Below are 16398 nucleotides of genomic sequence, written 5' to 3' on the forward strand. Positions count from 1 at the left end.
TGCACCATAGACCTTATGCCCCTTGGGATGCTGATGGTATGCCAGAGGCTAGAAGCCAGAAAATTGTTTCAGCCTACCGGTCCAAGAGCAAGGAGGGATGTGCACAAACTGCTGGGGAAGGAAGGCCTAGGCGAGACACTCAGCTCAAGGATCAAAGTTCAGCAATGAGAATCCACCCTGCAGGCAGAGTCCCCGTCTGCCTGTTCAGCATGACCTAGCACATACTTGGTATTTAACAAATGTTTGTCAACTTGGCAATAAGAGGATGCAAGGCTGTGCAAGGACTGGTTGGGCAAGAAAAGGCAGTGTGGCGTTTCAGGGAGATGGAACACAATCAGCCGAGCCACGGGGACATAAAACAGTATGGCGCCCTTGCTGACATGCAAGCAGGTATGGAGGGACAGAAGTAGCCAGAGGTTACCTAATGTGTGGGTCCAAGCTGTGGAGGGCTTTATTTTAACATGCTAAGATTCCACTGGATTCTCAGGCCATTAAAAGTGACAGCAATGTTTGTGCTGAATGAGGCCTAATCAGGACAAGGGCACAGCCCAGAGTAACCTCATCTGATTCTGGATCTGAAGTCCTGTGCTGGTAGATTGGGAAAGTAAGAGACAGGTTGCAGACACGTTTGATGGGGGAATAAGAAAAACAGAATACGGACCTTAAATGTGGGCTGCAGAAAAACAAGAGCCTTAAGTAATTCCTATTTCCACAGGAGACACAGGACTACCAGCTGCCTACTGATGAAGACCCTGAAGAGGAAAGGACAGGGGTAGCTTTCTCAGGGAGACAGGTTATGAGACACAGTCAGAACCACTGTGTTCACTATACCAGTGGGACACACACGCCTTGTCTGTGCCATTAAACAATTGATCTATTTGAATCTGAGTCAATTTTGTAAAAGGGGTACAGCCAGAGATACTGTACTCTTGGGGGAATCTTCAGTATCCAGCAGGCAGTTCAAGTCTTCAGAATATACATCCCATGAGAAAGGGGGGAAATCCTGAGAAATATCAGGCTTAGGGGTGAGCTGGAGAGGTGGAAGAAGGAAAAATAAGGCAAAGAAACAGAAAGGACCAACAAGGAAGACTAAAAAGTAAAAGCTGTGCAGAAGCCAGAGCAGAGAAGAGCATACAAAAACAATGCAATAATAAATAAAAAGTAATAATAATAAATGTAATAATGATAAAAATAAGAATCTATAATAAAAACAACACGTAAAAACACAGAGAGCTGGTGAGATGGCTGAGTGGGTAAGGACACTCACTCCACAAGTTTGAGGATCTGAGTTCAAATCTCCAAGGCATATCTATAACCCCCAGGGTTGGAGGAGTGGTGGATAGGTAGATTGGAGAGCTAGCTGGCCACCCAGGCAGCCTGGCAGACCCAGTGGACTTTCTGTTCAGTGAGGCACCCTGTCTCAGTGAAGTAAGGTGAGGAGCAACAGAATAACAGCCATCACCTGCTTTGATCCCCATTTTTATGAATGCACAGATGCTTGCTCCCATGTAGTCACATGCATGTACAGAGAACATGTGGAGTGGGGCCCTGAGTATTAAAGTATTCAACCTAAAAGTCACTGAAATCGATCCCTTGTATTTTCTCCCAAGCTTTCTAGCACTCGACACCGGAGGAGAAGGTTTTTGTATCACTTGTAATTGGTATCAGAGAGCTTATTTGTTCTTGGGGGAAACTAGGTTGTTGAATTCCAGGGAACATAAAAATGCAAGGAGGAAAGTCTGTGTGTTTTCCTCCCCTCGCAGTTTGTTTTCTGTTCTTCTCTCCCACAGCTGGAAATTACAGGTAAGAATTCAAAACTCCTCCCTTTGTTCTGCCAAACCCTATTGTACTGTAATCATCCATGATGGATCAGCTTGAAATTGAGGCCATCACACAGAAAGCCAGGCTCGGTCAGTTTTATCAGAGCTAATCTGTTTTAAATTGGAATGGTCTAACATAAGAGACACTTTGCAAACATCAGCGCTGGGGTATAATATCAAACAGAACCCTCACACCACACACATACACACACACACACACACACTTTCATAAAATGCGAGAGGCCATACTCCAAAGGTCACCGTGTTGTTCATGAAACAGCAACAGGATACAGATCAGTGGTTACTTTCTTCCCTGTGAAATGTAGCCATACCAACCATCTGGGATGGAGCTGGTGTCAGGTCCAAAGGAAACTCCATTTCTCCAAATTCCAAACACAGGAGGGACAAATGGCTAGCTATGGTGCCTGTTAGCATACCTACGTGCGTACTAGTCTCCTTCAGTGTCACAGGTATGAATGACATATTTCAAAGTCCGTGCTAGCATCCTAGGTCTTCTCATTGCCGCCTCTACCCTAAACTCCCACCTGCCCAGCCCAGCTACTCATTCTCCTTTTAACCCTATGAATCTGTGTGTGTGTGTGTGTGTATGTCTATCCCCAGGCGCTCTCTCTCTCTCTCTCTCTCTCTCTCTCTCTCTCTCTCTCTCTCTCTGTGTGTGTGTGTGTGTGTGTGTGTGTGTGTGTATCTGTCCCCAATCTCTCTCTCCTCTTCTCTCTCTCTCTCTCTCTCTCTCTCTCTCTCTCTCTCTGTGTGTGTGTGTGTGTGTGTGTGTGTGTGTGTGTGTGTGTGTGTGTCTATCCCCAGGCGCTCTCTCTCTCTCTCTCTCTCTCTCTCTCTCTCTCTCTCTCTCTCTCTCTCTCTCTCTCTCTCTGTGTGTGTGTGTGTGTATCTGTCCCCAATCTCTCTCTCCTCTTCTCTCTCTCTCTCTCTCTCTCTCTCTCTCTCTCTCTCTGTGTGTGTGTGTGTGTGTGTGTGTGTGTGTGTGTCTATCCCCAGGCGCTCTCTCTCTCTCTCTCTCTCTCTCTCTCTCTCTCTCTCTCTCTCTCTCTCTCTGTGTGTGTGTGTGTGTGTGTGTGTGTATCTGTCCCCAATCTCTCTCTCCTCTTCTCTCTCTCTCTCTCTCTCTCTCTCTCTCTCTCTCTCTGTGTGTGTATCTGTCCCCAATCTCTCTCTCCTCTTCTCTCTCCTCTCTCTCTTCTCTCTCTCCTCTTCTCTCTCCTCTCTCTCTCTCTCTCTCTCTCTCTCTCTCTCTCTCTCTCTCTCTCTGTGTATCTGTCCCCAATCTCTCTCTCCTCTTCTCTCTCCTCTCTCTCTTCTCTCTCTCCTCTTCTCTCTCCTCTCTCTCTTCTCTCTCTCTCTCGTCCTCTCTCTCTCTCTCTCTCTCTCTCTGTGTGTGTATCTGTCCCCAATCTCTTTCTCCTCTTCTCTCTCCTCTCTCTCTCTCTCTCTCTCTCTCTCTCTCTCTCTCTGTGTGTGTATCTGTCCCCAATCTCTCTCTCCTCTCTCTCTTCTCTCTCTCCTCTTCTCTCCTCTCTCTCTCTTCTCTCTTCTCTCTTCTCTCTCTCTCTCTCTCTCTCTCTCTCTCTCTCTCTCTCTCTCTCTCTCTCTCTCTTTCTCTCTGTGTGTGTGATCTGCCCCCAGTCTCTTTCCCTCTCTCTCTCTGTTCTACTCCTACTTCTCTCAGGACCAGTTCCAACCTGCTGGCCATGTTCAGTCTTCTTTTTGCTCTGGACTTCTGTTTGCTCTGGACTTTTCCAGATGCCTCTGGTATCTCCCTCTCATATCTACAATAAAAACCTTCCCCCTCATGGAGCAGCCACATCATCAGTTTATACCGCTGGACCCACCAATACTGCTGGTTTCCATGTGACCTGCTCCCAGACCTTCAGGGCCTGAAGGCCCTGAGCTCTGTATAAGTACAGCAGAACAGGAGTCTTCCAGAACTTGCTAGGAATGTAATTCTGCAAGAGGGGACTGGTAGTGGGTTGAAGAGTGCCCCTCCTCCAGGAAAACATCCACTAGAATCTCAAGGTATGATTTTCATAATTAGAACCTTTCCTGCCTATCATTGTACACAAATGCCAACACACATTACATCAAAGACTGAAATGTAAGATATGAAATGACTAGAAGAAAATACAGGGGAAATACTTTAGGATAAAGATGTTTTGGCCCCAGTGCCATGTCACAAAAGCAGAAAAAGAAAAACTTAACACCAAAGTAAAAAAAGCTTGTGTACAACAAAGAAAATAAATGGGAGAAAACTTCCCACTATTATGTGAGGACAGATTCGTATCTAAGTCAAAGGGAACTCAAGCAACTCAATAGCAAATATAAGATGATCTGTGGATGCGCCTCTTAAAGGAGAATGTACACATTTCAGTGAGTATGGGGAAATGTTCATTCCTATTCAGGGAAACACAGATCCAGACCCAGTGAAATCTTACCTCTCTCCAGCTGGGATCCAAGAGATGAGGGAAAGGAGGAGTTGGGGAGTTAAGGGAAGGAGAGCGCTTACATGCTGTTGGTGGAGGCAGCAACGCTGCTTTGTTTGAGTTCCTTTTACCTTAGTTACCAATCCAGCATCAAACCAATCCGGCACCACATAACTGTGGGCCAAAGTTTTCTCCCATTTGTTTTTTCTGTTGTACACAAGCTTTTTCGTTTGGTGTCAAATGACTCAGCTGTGGGCAGGGATGTGTGCCTTTCATCATTGGCTCTCCTTTCTGATCAAAATAATTACGGTGATGATTCACAGGGTAAGTACTGAGCAAGAGCCAATTCTTTCTTGTGTATTGTCTCCTAAGGCATAGTTCAAGGCTGAGATGTAATTGTGAAAGCTGGTGCTAATCTAAGACACCTAACAAGTACTTATTAGATGTGAGAGCTGGACTCAGGGCTCTCATGCATGGTAAGGCATTGTATTGTCTAGAACCACAGGGAAGATTTGATTGTTCTGTTTACTATATAGAAGAAACAAGTTTGGAGAGACTAAGAAATTCATCAGAGCTTGATGCATAGGCCTCTTTGATTCTTTGAACCTGGACTTTTAAACATTTTACTATCTTGCACATGAGATAGAGGTGGAACTCAATGAAGGTCCTGTTGGCTCACCTACAGATATTGTGAGATGAAGAGTTGGCTGGAGTTGAGAAAAAGGATGAAGGAAGGTAAAGAGAAGACTCCCTCTTCCTCTCTCATGTCAAGGGAATAACATTTGGGAGCTAGCTAAGGGGACAGAGAGAAAGTTGCCAAAACTTGAGTGGGCTCCAGAGAGGAAAAGATCAGAGTCAGTGTTCCTGAACTTGTGGGTCACAACCTGTGCCTCACCAAGCCAGGTTCAATCCTTGCACCCTCCCTCAGAAGCCAATTTCAAGAGCCAAATTAATAGCAAGAAGCAGAAAATGCAGCCACATTTGGGGACACTGAAAGAGATCCAATGACTCCCCCCATCTTGAGTCCATCGTCAGGATCCTAAAGTTATGGTTTTAATCCAAGGCAAGAAATAAGCTTAACTATGTTCACATGTGGTCCCTGACACTGTCCCCCACCCAGGTCTCAGCCCAGCCCAAGTCATCCCTGAAAGGTCATCTGGCAATTGTGAACTGTTCAGTGTAGGTGCTGGGTCCTCTGGAAGAGCAGCAAATGCTCTTAGCTTGCACCGTACCTTTACTTACTCTTTCTAGAAAAACAAAAACAACAGCAACCAAACAACAACAGTAACCAAACCAAAACACAATGGATGGTGGTTATTGCTATGTAAGCCTGTCTGCACCCTCAAAGCGTGCGACACCTTTGACTAAAGTGACCATGATCACTAGTTGCTTTGCTTTAAGACAGGGTCTCATATCTCTCAGGCTGGCCTTGAACTCACTATGTAACTGAGGAATATCTGAACTTCCTCCTGCCCCAACTCCCTGAGTGTTGAGATTTGAAGAATGAATCCCAGTGTCTAGCTGACGTGGAGGAGGAGACTGAGCCCAGGGTTTTGTGCATTCTACCAATTGGGCTACAACCTCAGTCCCAACTTACTAATTTTTACATTACCCTTTGTCGTTTACAGAGTGGGAAGATAATATTACCTATTTTCTTTTTTTTTTTTAATTTTCGAGACAGGGTTTCTCCGCAGCTTTTTGGTTCCTGTCCTGGAACTAGCTCTTGTAGACCAGGCTGGCCTCGAACTCACAGAGATCCACCTGCCTCTGCCTCCCGCCTGCTGGGATTAAAGGCGTGCGCCACCACCGCCCGGCAATATTACCTATTTTTATGTGTCTAAACCAAATGTAGAAGTATAAGATGAAGATATAAAATTCTACCTCTAGCAGTGCCTTTCTTGAGAATCCTTTGACCTAAAGAAGCTTGCTTTGGAAGGTGAAGCTTGGCTGGCTTTGCCGACAAAGTTACAATAAGAGAAGGGGAAAGAAGAAACATTTTCCCCAAACACGCTCACCATACACACTTGGCCTCTTGAGCCGAGACTAGGAAAGCAAGAATCAAGAGCAAAGGAAAATGTCATATTACCATAACAGTGTTGGCTGCTGCCTGCTGTACTAGACCTACCTCAGTTCTCAGTCTATCTGAGCCCACACTGTTGACTTCACTGGCTGATAGGTGCACATTGAGATCAAGCTAGGCCCTGTTCTGAGTTATTTTGTATTGTGTAAAACAGTATTTTTCAGCCAGTGCCATGACCTGAGAGATTGCACTTTGCCAGCGGCATTTGACTCGATCTTGCAGGCTCACTCTGTACCGTGTGGTACATGTAAACAGCACAAACTGTCCAGGGCAACTCATGAGACCCAGACAAATAAATAACTAAAGGTTGGGGCGCTGTACGCGAAACTTAGCAAAGTAAATTAGTCCCATTAAAATCATACCAGAAAAAAGAAGACATGCTTGAGAACTCACTGAACGCACCAGGCTTGATAAGTGCAACACCCTCCCTGGACCTCATAAACAGGTCATTCAACGTTATTACAGTAATAGCCCCATCAACCCATCATCCTAACCCTTTTGTCACCATCTGTAACATGTACATACATGTGTGTATGTTTGTTCTGTGATATGGAATGTGTGTCCTGAGAGTTAATATTAGTACTTCAAATTAAAATAAAGGGACTTACAACCAGCCAGCTATCATGGGAACTCAGGAGCATTTGGCAAATTCCAGCCAACAGAACCAATTTATCTTGTCAATCTGTTATTCAATAAATTCTGACATTGTGGAAGGACACTGTCATCCATGTCTGACATAGTACAATAATAATAGTATAAAGATTCATTTAGGGGCTGAGAGAGTGATAAACTTAAACATTAGAAATGAATGCAATACCCTGCCCTCAAGAAAGCTCTGTTGAGAGCAAATGGCAGCCAGACCTGGAACAAAGGTCCATCCTAAGCGGTGGGGAAGGGATCAGTCTGGGAGGTACTGACTTCCAAGTGCACATATGATGATGGCGTGTGTGATGGCGTGTGTGATGTGTGACGACGTGTGTGACGGCGTGTGTGATGTGTGACGACGTGTGTGACGGCGTGTGTGATGGCGTGTGTGATGTGTGACGACGTGTGTGACGGCGTGTGTGATGGCGTGTGTGATGGCGTGTGTGATGGCGTGTGTGATGTGTGATGGCGTGTGTGACGGCGTGTGTGACGGCGTGTGTGATGTGTGACGACGTGTGTGACGGCGTGTGTGATGGCGTGTGTGATGGCGTGTGTGATGTGTGATGGCGTGTGTGATGGCGTGTGTGATGTGTGACGACGTGTGTGACGGCGTGTGTGACGGCGTGTGTGACGGCGTGTGTGATGTGTGATGGCGTGTGTGATGTGTGATGGCGTGTGATGGCGTGTGTGATGTGTGACGACGTGTGTGACGGCGTGTGTGACGGCGTGTGTGACGGCGTGTGTGATGGTGTGTGTGATGGTGTGTGTGATGGCGTGTGTGATGGTGTGTGTGATGGCGTGTGTGACGGCGTGTGTGATGGCGTGTGTGACGGCGTGTGTGATGGCGTGTGTATGTATGACGGCGTGTGTGACGGCGTGTGTGATGGCGTGTGTGATGGCGTGTGTGATGGCGTGTGTGATGGCGTGTGTGACGGCGTGTGTGATGGCGTGTGTGACGGCGTGTGTGATGGCGTGTGTATGTATGACGGCGTGTGTGACGGCGTGTGTGATGGCGTGTGTGATGGCGTGTGTGATGGCGTGTGTGGTGACGTGTGTGATGGCGTGTGTGATGGCGTGTGTGATGGCGTGTGTGATGGCGTGTGTGATGGCGTGTGTGGTGGCGTGTGTGATGGCGTGTGTGTGACGCGTGTGATGGTGTGTGTGATGGCATGTGATGGTGTGTGTGATGGCGTGTGTGACGGCGTGTGTGATGGCGTGTGTGATGGCGTGTGTGATCGCGTGTGTGATGTGTGATGGCGTGTGTGATCGCGTGTGTGATGTGTGATGGCGTGTGTGATGGCGTGTGTGATGGCGTGTGTGATGGCGTGTGTGATGTGTGATGGCGTGTGTGACGGCGTGTGTGATGGCGTGTGTGACGGCGTGTGTGATGGCGTGTGTGATGGCGTGTGTGATGGCGTGTGTGATGTGTGATGGCGTGTGTGATGGCGTGTGTGATGGCGTGTGTGATGGCGTGTGTGATGTGTGATGGCGTGTGTGATGGCGTGTATGATGGCGTGTGTGATGGCGTGTGTGACGGCGTGTGTGACGGCGTGTGTGACGGCGTGTGTGACGGCGTGTGTGACGGCGTGTGTGACGGCGTGTGTGACGGCGTGTGTGATGGCGTGTGTGATGGCGTGTGTGATGGCGTGTGTGATGGCGTGTGTGATGGTGTGTGTGATGGCGTGTGTGATGGTGTGTGTGATGGCGTGTGTGACGGCGTGTGTGATGGCGTGTGTGATGTGTGATGGCGTGTGTGAGGACGTGTGTGATGGCGTGTGTGGTGACGTGTATGATGGCGTGTGTGATGGCGTGTGTGATGGCGTGTGTGATGGCGTGTGTGACGGCATGTATGATGGCGTGTGTGATGGCGTGTGTGATGGCGTGTGTGACGGCATGTATGATGGCGTGTGTGATGGCGTGTGTGATGGCATGTGCTTATAGACCCAGCACTGGGAGACAGAGGCAGGGGATCCCTAAGGCTCATTGGCCAACAGTCTAGTTCCTTTGGTGATCCCAGGCCAGTGAAAGACTCTGTCTGAAAAGAGGAGGATGGTAGACTTGAAGATGACATCTGAGCTGTGATTGTCATGTGGCTTTCTCACGCACAGACACCACCCCCAGGAACATACACACATACTTATATGCTCACATTCTCACGCATGTGCACACAGACAGACAGATATTAAAAAGTTTTTTTTTTAAAGACCAACCCTCATTGGGATCAAGTTTTTGGGTTGTTTTTTGATTTCTCTGTAGTTTTGTAGCCTGTCCTAAAACTAGCTCTTGTAGACCAGGCTGACCTTGAACTCACAGAGATCCACCTGCCTCTGTCTCCTAGTGCTGGGATTAAAGGCGTGCGCCACCACTGCCCAGCGGGATCAATTTTTCACTAGTCTACGAATAGTACTTTTCTATGCTACTTCCCAATCTTATGTTCTTAGATCTACAGTTAAAATGAAGAGCCCTGAAATGTGGCTATAAGTCCCAGCTCTCTATTAACGCAGCTGTCTGATCTTGGGCACGTTCTAGTACACTCCACACAGCAAGAGCATGGAGGCGAGAATGTGCCATCCTGGGTGATGCTTCTTCCACTGAAGACCAAACCCTTTGAAATCAGAGAACACTGAACTATATGTGTATGCAAAATTGCCTTACAAAATAAGTTGCATAAATCTAGAGGTCCTTGACTAGAAGACAGAACTGCAGCTCCTTTTTTGAGCCATGAATTGATCTCCACTCCTCAGCTACGAAGTGGAACCTCCACAGACTGAGGAATATAAAGAGGACAAAGCAACCAAGAGGCAGCAGGGGACTAAAGACGGCACACCCCACCTCCAGCCATAAAACCAACGATTGCAAGGCCTACTAAGCTGTCTAGAAAGGGGGCTGTGACAGCTTTCAGAGCCCCTCTCTCCCTGATGGCAGAGAATTACTACTGTAAGATTTTAAAAGCTGCGGAAACCTCCCAGAGCTTGTCATTTTGTCCCTCATCTGCTGCCCCCCTAGTGCGATTAGCAGTTTGAAAAATACCATACAACTAAAACGTATCTATGTTCTGAGCAAGAATATTGAGTTAGCCAACCGCTGATGTGTATGGCCTCTTATTATCTACCCTGCGCACTTGCCCGAATGGGAGAGCTGTAGCAGAGATGTAAAGAATCAAGGGAAAAGGCTTTCTCCGTGATGACTGTCATTTACGGGTCAGTAATTACACGCTAGCCTTTTCTCCTGCATTTCCATCCTTAAGAGCCCCGGTATAAGCACCACCATCATCTATATTTTATATTTTGAGGAACCCGTGATTTAGAAAAGGACAAAGAAAGTAATTCATCCGAAATTATTAAAAATGAAAATAAATCACCACAAAATGGTGATAGAACCATGTGACAGCAGGGTCCCATAGAGCTCTTCTCGCCCCACACTGGAGGTTCTGCAGAGGGCTGTGAGGAGAACTAGAGAAGGGGACTAAGGTATCCATAAACAGAAGGGATAACTAGGGACTGTGGCACACATCTCTGCTATGAAGTACAAAGGAGAAGCCTGCAATATCTACATCTAAGAGCGAAAGGAAACTTAAGAACAACCTTCTTCAGAGCTTTCGTTGTTATTTGGTTGTATCTGCAATTGAGTTGTGATTACTAACCATTTGAAGCAGTGCAGACGTTTGGGAGAGTCTCATGGGGCAGTTGAAGCTATTCATCTCTTGCAGAGAGTAAGCAGAGAGACAAAGGGTTGAGAGGCAGAAGTGGGGTGGCTTACAACTGCTCCAGCTCCAGGGCATCTGATGCCCTCTTTCAGCCTCTGTGGGAACCCATACGCATGACATGCGTGCACACACACATACGTGCATGGACATGAACACACATAAATGAAATAGCATCAACATTAGGGAGCCAGCTCCCTGACACATGAGCTTTTGAAGAACCCACAAACACTCCATGTTTAACTCTAACATAAGCAACAGCTAAGAGACAGCTATTAGAAGTGGACTTCCAGGGCAGGGCTCCTGAGACCTGTGTCACCTCAGAACATTTACATAATATGGGACTCTGAATATCTACTGAAGAGATCCTAAATGAAGGGGTCCAGGAAGACATCTTAGTGCTGACCCAGCACTTAGTATATGCTAACCGAACCCCAGTTTCTTCCATAACGACATGTGACATGGAAGCATCTTACAACATGGTCCTCTTTCTCAGGGTAGCCCACAGACAGGGCAGCAAGAATTCTGTCTAGTGGGATTTGGCCACAGAGAAGTCAAATGACAATTACCAGGGACAGCATAGCAGGGAAAACATCAGACAACATCTTGATCTCTTGTAATGCACTATAAACCAGTTTTATGTTTGGATGGAATGAAAGGTAATAGTTTTGTGAACACTCTGTCCTCCATCACAGTTTTTCCCTTCCTGCATTCTCTTTTACTGGAAAAGAGTTCCCACCTTTCCCCTAATCCATGAAGAAAGAATGATGAATCTTGACAGTCAGTCTCCCGCAAGTGGTCAACTCCTCATTCAGATTTCTATCCCCTCCTCCCTGCCATGAGTTGGTGCAAGTCAGAGCCTCTCAACCTCAGATCCCCCTCAGTACTTCTCCCGATTTATAGTCCTACATTGCAACCCATCGTCTCCCCTTCACTGTCTGTCCCTGCCAGTCCCATCTTCTGAGCCTCCAAGACTAATGCCACATTGCCCCCTCCACACAGATGAAGGATAGATATTTTCGCTAATAAACACAAAGACGCTCTGACTCCGTTAATGAGAACAAGGAGGAACAAGATGACATGTTCTCGGGGGAACAAATGGTCGTCTCAAGTGTAGTGAGGATAAGGAGAAGCAGATAATCTGTGGGAGGGAAAACAAATTGCCTCAGCCTCTTCCAAGGACAATTTTGTAATAGCTATTAAATTTAATAGTGCACATTTCTCAACATAACATCTCCACTTCATTACCAGCTCTCCAAAAAACAAAAACTTGCATAAATACTTAAGGAAGTACCCAGGCTGAAGGAAGTGCATGGCTCTGCTGTCTATAATACTAAAACACAGAGGCAACTGAAATGCCAGTCAACACGTAATGAAATAGCACACGTAGCTTAACATGACAAAGCAGATCTCGCCACGGAACGGGAAAGGAAGTGCTCTGATGAGCAAATGAAGCGAAGAAAACCAAATGCAAAGACTTGGTGTGGCATTAATGGATTGTTTTAAAGACATACACAAGGAGAAAGACTAGATAAGGAAGCGCACGGAGCAACAGCTGCTGTGTTGACAAAGGGGGGGCAGGAAGAAGCTGAAAGGCCGCATGCTGCTTACAGGTTACAGAACTGGTGTGGCGTTGCGAAGGAGAGGGTGTCCGCGATAGAAATGTATAGAAACCAGCAAAGAGAAGAAATGACTTGCCCCGGCCAACAGAAAATGGTTATAAGGAGCCTTTAAAAAAAAAAAAGTATCTCATAGATTTGGGCGTGGTGGCCAACACCTTTGATCCCAGCACTTGGAAGGCAGAAGCAGGTGGATCTCTGTGAGTTGAAGGCCAGTCTGGTCTAGAGAGAGAGTTTTAGGACAGCCAGGGCTACACAGAGAAATCTTGTCTCAAAAAACAAAACAAACAAACAAATGTATCTTGTAAGGGCTGGAGAGAAGGCTCAGCAGCTGAGAGCATTTACTGGTTTTCCAGAGCTCTCGAATTCGGTTCCCAGCACCCACATTGGAGGTTTACAACCACCTGAAATCGCAGCTTCAAGTCACCCAGTTCCTCCAGTTCCTCCCTGAGCACCCATCCACGAGTGGCATTCACTCACACAAACACAAATACATACATGTAAACCAATATAAATCTTTTCTTTAAGTGTATCGTGTGGGTCAGTGAGAAGGCACAAACTTGACGAGTGCAACCCCCACCCCAGGACCCAGATAAATGTGGAAGAAGAGAGATGACGCCACATCCTTGTCTCTGCTTTCATACGCATGACGTGGCACAAACGTCACTATTCACACATAATAATCGCAAATAAACAAAAGCTTAAAATAAATGTATAGAGTGTAGGAATGTACAGTTTTTGTCCTAGGTTAGTTCTTTGTTTACTGGATGGTCACATAGCAGGGCTTTGTGGGAAACAAAAATTTAAAACAAAGGAACAACAAAGAAAGCTCAAATAATGGAATTTGTGCCAGTTACAAACAACAAGCCTGTATATCTCAAAGACTGGAGATAAATTTTATAAGGTTACTCTCAATGGGAAAAAATACACATATAAATAAGACAATAGTACAAAATTATCTAGAATGTTCCAACTAGTAATACAGACTGTGTCAGGAAAAGGGGTTGGGATTAAGCATAAAATGTCTAAGAGAATTTTGTTTCCCATCGTTTTATGACCCCCTCACAAAAGCACACCAGCATAGTGTCTGTATGTATGGTTTAAATAAATAAGGGTGGACAAATGGAAATGTGGTTTGTTTACTACTATCCTAGCTCCAAGTCAGAAGCTGCAGGGAAAACGGAAAGGCCCCAAGAGAGGGGCCTGAGAAAGCAGAAGGTAAGAATGTTTCATTTTCCTCCTGTCTAACTGCAGGATGTGGGAGACAACCACAGTGGAACCAAAAGAGCTGATTCCAAGAGCCCCAGACAGACACCAGAGACTTCCCAGGCCCAGACCCAAGCCACTCAAAGAGCAGAGAGACCTCCCTGACCTCAGTGCTGAGAAGTCTAGAACTCACCCGTTTTCTGTGAAGTTGATGGGAGAATCCAATCTTTGGACCCTTGGAAAAACAAAGAACAAAGTTCTCCTAGGTCCCAGCCAGACGTTTAATAGTAAATATGACAGAGCTGTCATATGTGGGCCCCCAAACTCCATTAACCAAAGAGGGTGCTATCCCTCCTCCCTGTTCTGCTATCCTCCTCCCTCCAAGCTACCGGAAGAAACCAACCACAAACACTGCCCTGGAAGGAACCAACCACACACACTACCCTGATGTCAACATGCTCCGGGAGGATATCCTGGCACAAAAGACTTGGGTCATCTCTCGGTCACTTTTATTCTGTTTGCATCTCCCCAGCCCGAGGTGGAAGGGGAAGCTCCATGCAGTAGGTTCTGCCTGCATACCTGTGGGTTTGAGTAAGCCTGGGTCTGCAGCCGTGGTCTCCACGTTTCTTTGAGAGTGGTTGGATGAAGAAACGGTTTCTGGTTCTGGGGGACAAAAGATTTTTTTTAAACTGCTAAAAAAAATGATAACATTATCAACATTGTAGTGGGTGATGGGATTCAGGACAATTTTTATTATCGTCTTTGTTATTATTGATACATCTCCAGTTTTTCTCAATAATTGGATGAAATTTTTAGAATTTAAAAAAAAAGATTATAATTTTTGTCTTGAAATATTATTTTAAAGTTGGGGAGATGGCTCAGGCAATATAAAGCACTTGCTGTTCAAGCACAAGGACCTGAGTTCGGATTCCTGGCATTCATGTAAAAAGCTGGCCATAGTGGTATGTGCCTGGAACAACAGGGGAGGCAGAAACAGCCAGATCCCTGCCCAGAGCATGCTTCCTAGGCATTGCTGCTGAAACTGTGAGCCCAGGTTCAGTGAGAGACCCTGGGTCTAGCGGAAGGAACAAAAAATACACACAATTTTGATTAGTTAAGAATTCAAGGATTTTAGTGACTACTCGGAATATAATAGAATCAAGCAAGTCAATATTGGAAAACTGTCTGACTTATCCAGGCCTTTGAGGGACAGACAGCTGGATTATCTGGTAAAGCCGTCAAGCTACCTCACAATGACTTCTGATATTTTTACTCCATCATCAGAAGCATGGTGGGAGCTTTGACAAGTCCCCAGCCTTGGAGTAGGTCACCCAGAGTTACAAGATTCAGGGTCAGGAAAAATTCAGAACAAAATAGAAAGAAGCTAAGAAATAAGTATATAGCTGATTTCTGTTAAGGGATATATCTTACAGTCTTTTAAAAAGGTTTTATTGGCATATTTTAATCACACATAATGGATTTATTCCATTTTGCTGTGTGCATATATTTTCGCTATACTCAACACATTACTGTCTGTCTCCTTCCCAGTCTTGTTGATCCTCCTCTCTCTCTCTCTCTCTCTCTCTCTCTCTCTCTCTGTGTGTGTGTGTGTGTGTGTGTGTGTGTGTGTGTGTGTGTGTTCCACTGCACAGTTGCTTACAGGAGCATGGTCAGTCTACCGGCGGCTATACTACTGAAGAAAGTTTTTTTCCCCAGCAACCAGGAGCTGGGAAGGGGTGGGCATCATGAGCCCCCTCCTCTTACAAATTTTAAGGTCACAAATTATACATCTTACATCCTAAACACTCAGACAGAGATTTTTGTCCCTGTGAGGATAGGGCCAACACTGACTAGAGTTTGACCCGGGATAACCTTCAACATGCAGATTCTGCAAAACTCCTCAGAGGTCAAGTGGAGAACCCAAAATGCTGACTTTGCACAAACATAAAGGAAAAGAAACACACACACATGAGCACACGTGCCTGGTCACCAGGTTGCCCACTGGAGAAGAATTCGTTCCAAGGAAATAACAATATGTCTGACCAGCAGAGGAGAAAGAATGGACTGTTCTCACCTGCAGTGAAGGCAGACCCCTCCGTGAAGATCTCAGGGGTTGCAAACCTTGTGGTTTCTGGCGAAGAGGAGCTGAGTATTGTTGAGGGGCACGTGGTGACTGCCGTTGTGAGGACAGTGGTGGCCAGTGTCTGGGGTGGGGTTGCAGTTGTGGGCTCGGGTGTGGTCATGACTGTTGTCGGAAGCTTTTCTGTGGTGGTGGTGGTCACATAAGGGGTGGTGGTTGGGCGAGAAGTTGTTGTTGGTCTTGGGGTTGTTGGGGCTGTAAGCAAGAGAAGATGAATCTAGCACCAAGTAGAAATGGGGACTAGGAAACACCGCAAATACCACCCGAGATCTTTTCACTTCTGCTGGCCTCTCTTAGTCCACTGGCCTGGCCCTTTGCTGCAGCCGAGGTTCTTACCTACAGTTCTGTCCTTTCTGGTCTATCTGTCATACTCTGGATACAGAAATCATAAAATCTCCGCATGCCTATCACCTGCTTAAAACCCATCAGCGGTTCTCCTTGTCTATCAGATTTTTAAAAAAAATCAAAACAAAACAAAAAATACTTAGGGCTACTTGTTTCCCTACAAGGTGCCACCTGCACTTCTGTCATTCCAATCAAATGTTGCTAGCAGAAAGCAACATGTATTTCAGCTACAAGCTCTCTTTTATGAAGTAATATCCCTTCCATTTGCCCTAGTACTTGATCACAATGACATCTATTGTATTTTTATAATCACACATTTATCATTACTTAATGTCTGCTTCTCCCACCAAACAATCAGCACAAGGAAACCAGGCCTGTATTCTG

The 16398-nt window shown here is 46.0% G+C and overlaps 1 protein-coding gene across 2 annotated transcripts in view; it reads right to left on the reverse strand.

The window, feature by feature from the left end:
* LOC142860918 (T-cell immunoglobulin and mucin domain-containing protein 4-like) overlaps positions 1–16398 on the reverse strand; it is a 30134-nt gene that overhangs the window by 8126 nt on the left and 5610 nt on the right. Inside the window, exons 3-5 of one of the 2 annotated variants that reach the window (XM_075992838.1) lie at positions 15604–15864; positions 14109–14192; positions 13723–13764 (exon numbers count right to left, since the gene is read on the reverse strand). In XM_075992838.1, coding sequence (XP_075848953.1) covers positions 13723–13764; positions 14109–14192; positions 15604–15864 — 387 coding nt within the window. The remainder of the gene's footprint in view (positions 1–13722; positions 13765–14108; positions 14193–15603; positions 15865–16398) is intronic. The other variant, XM_075992839.1, reaches the window with a different exon arrangement.

The sequence above is a fragment of the Microtus pennsylvanicus genome, chromosome 11 (assembly GCF_037038515.1).
Source record: "Microtus pennsylvanicus isolate mMicPen1 chromosome 11, mMicPen1.hap1, whole genome shotgun sequence".
Classification (NCBI taxonomy): domain Eukaryota; kingdom Metazoa; phylum Chordata; class Mammalia; order Rodentia; family Cricetidae; genus Microtus; species Microtus pennsylvanicus.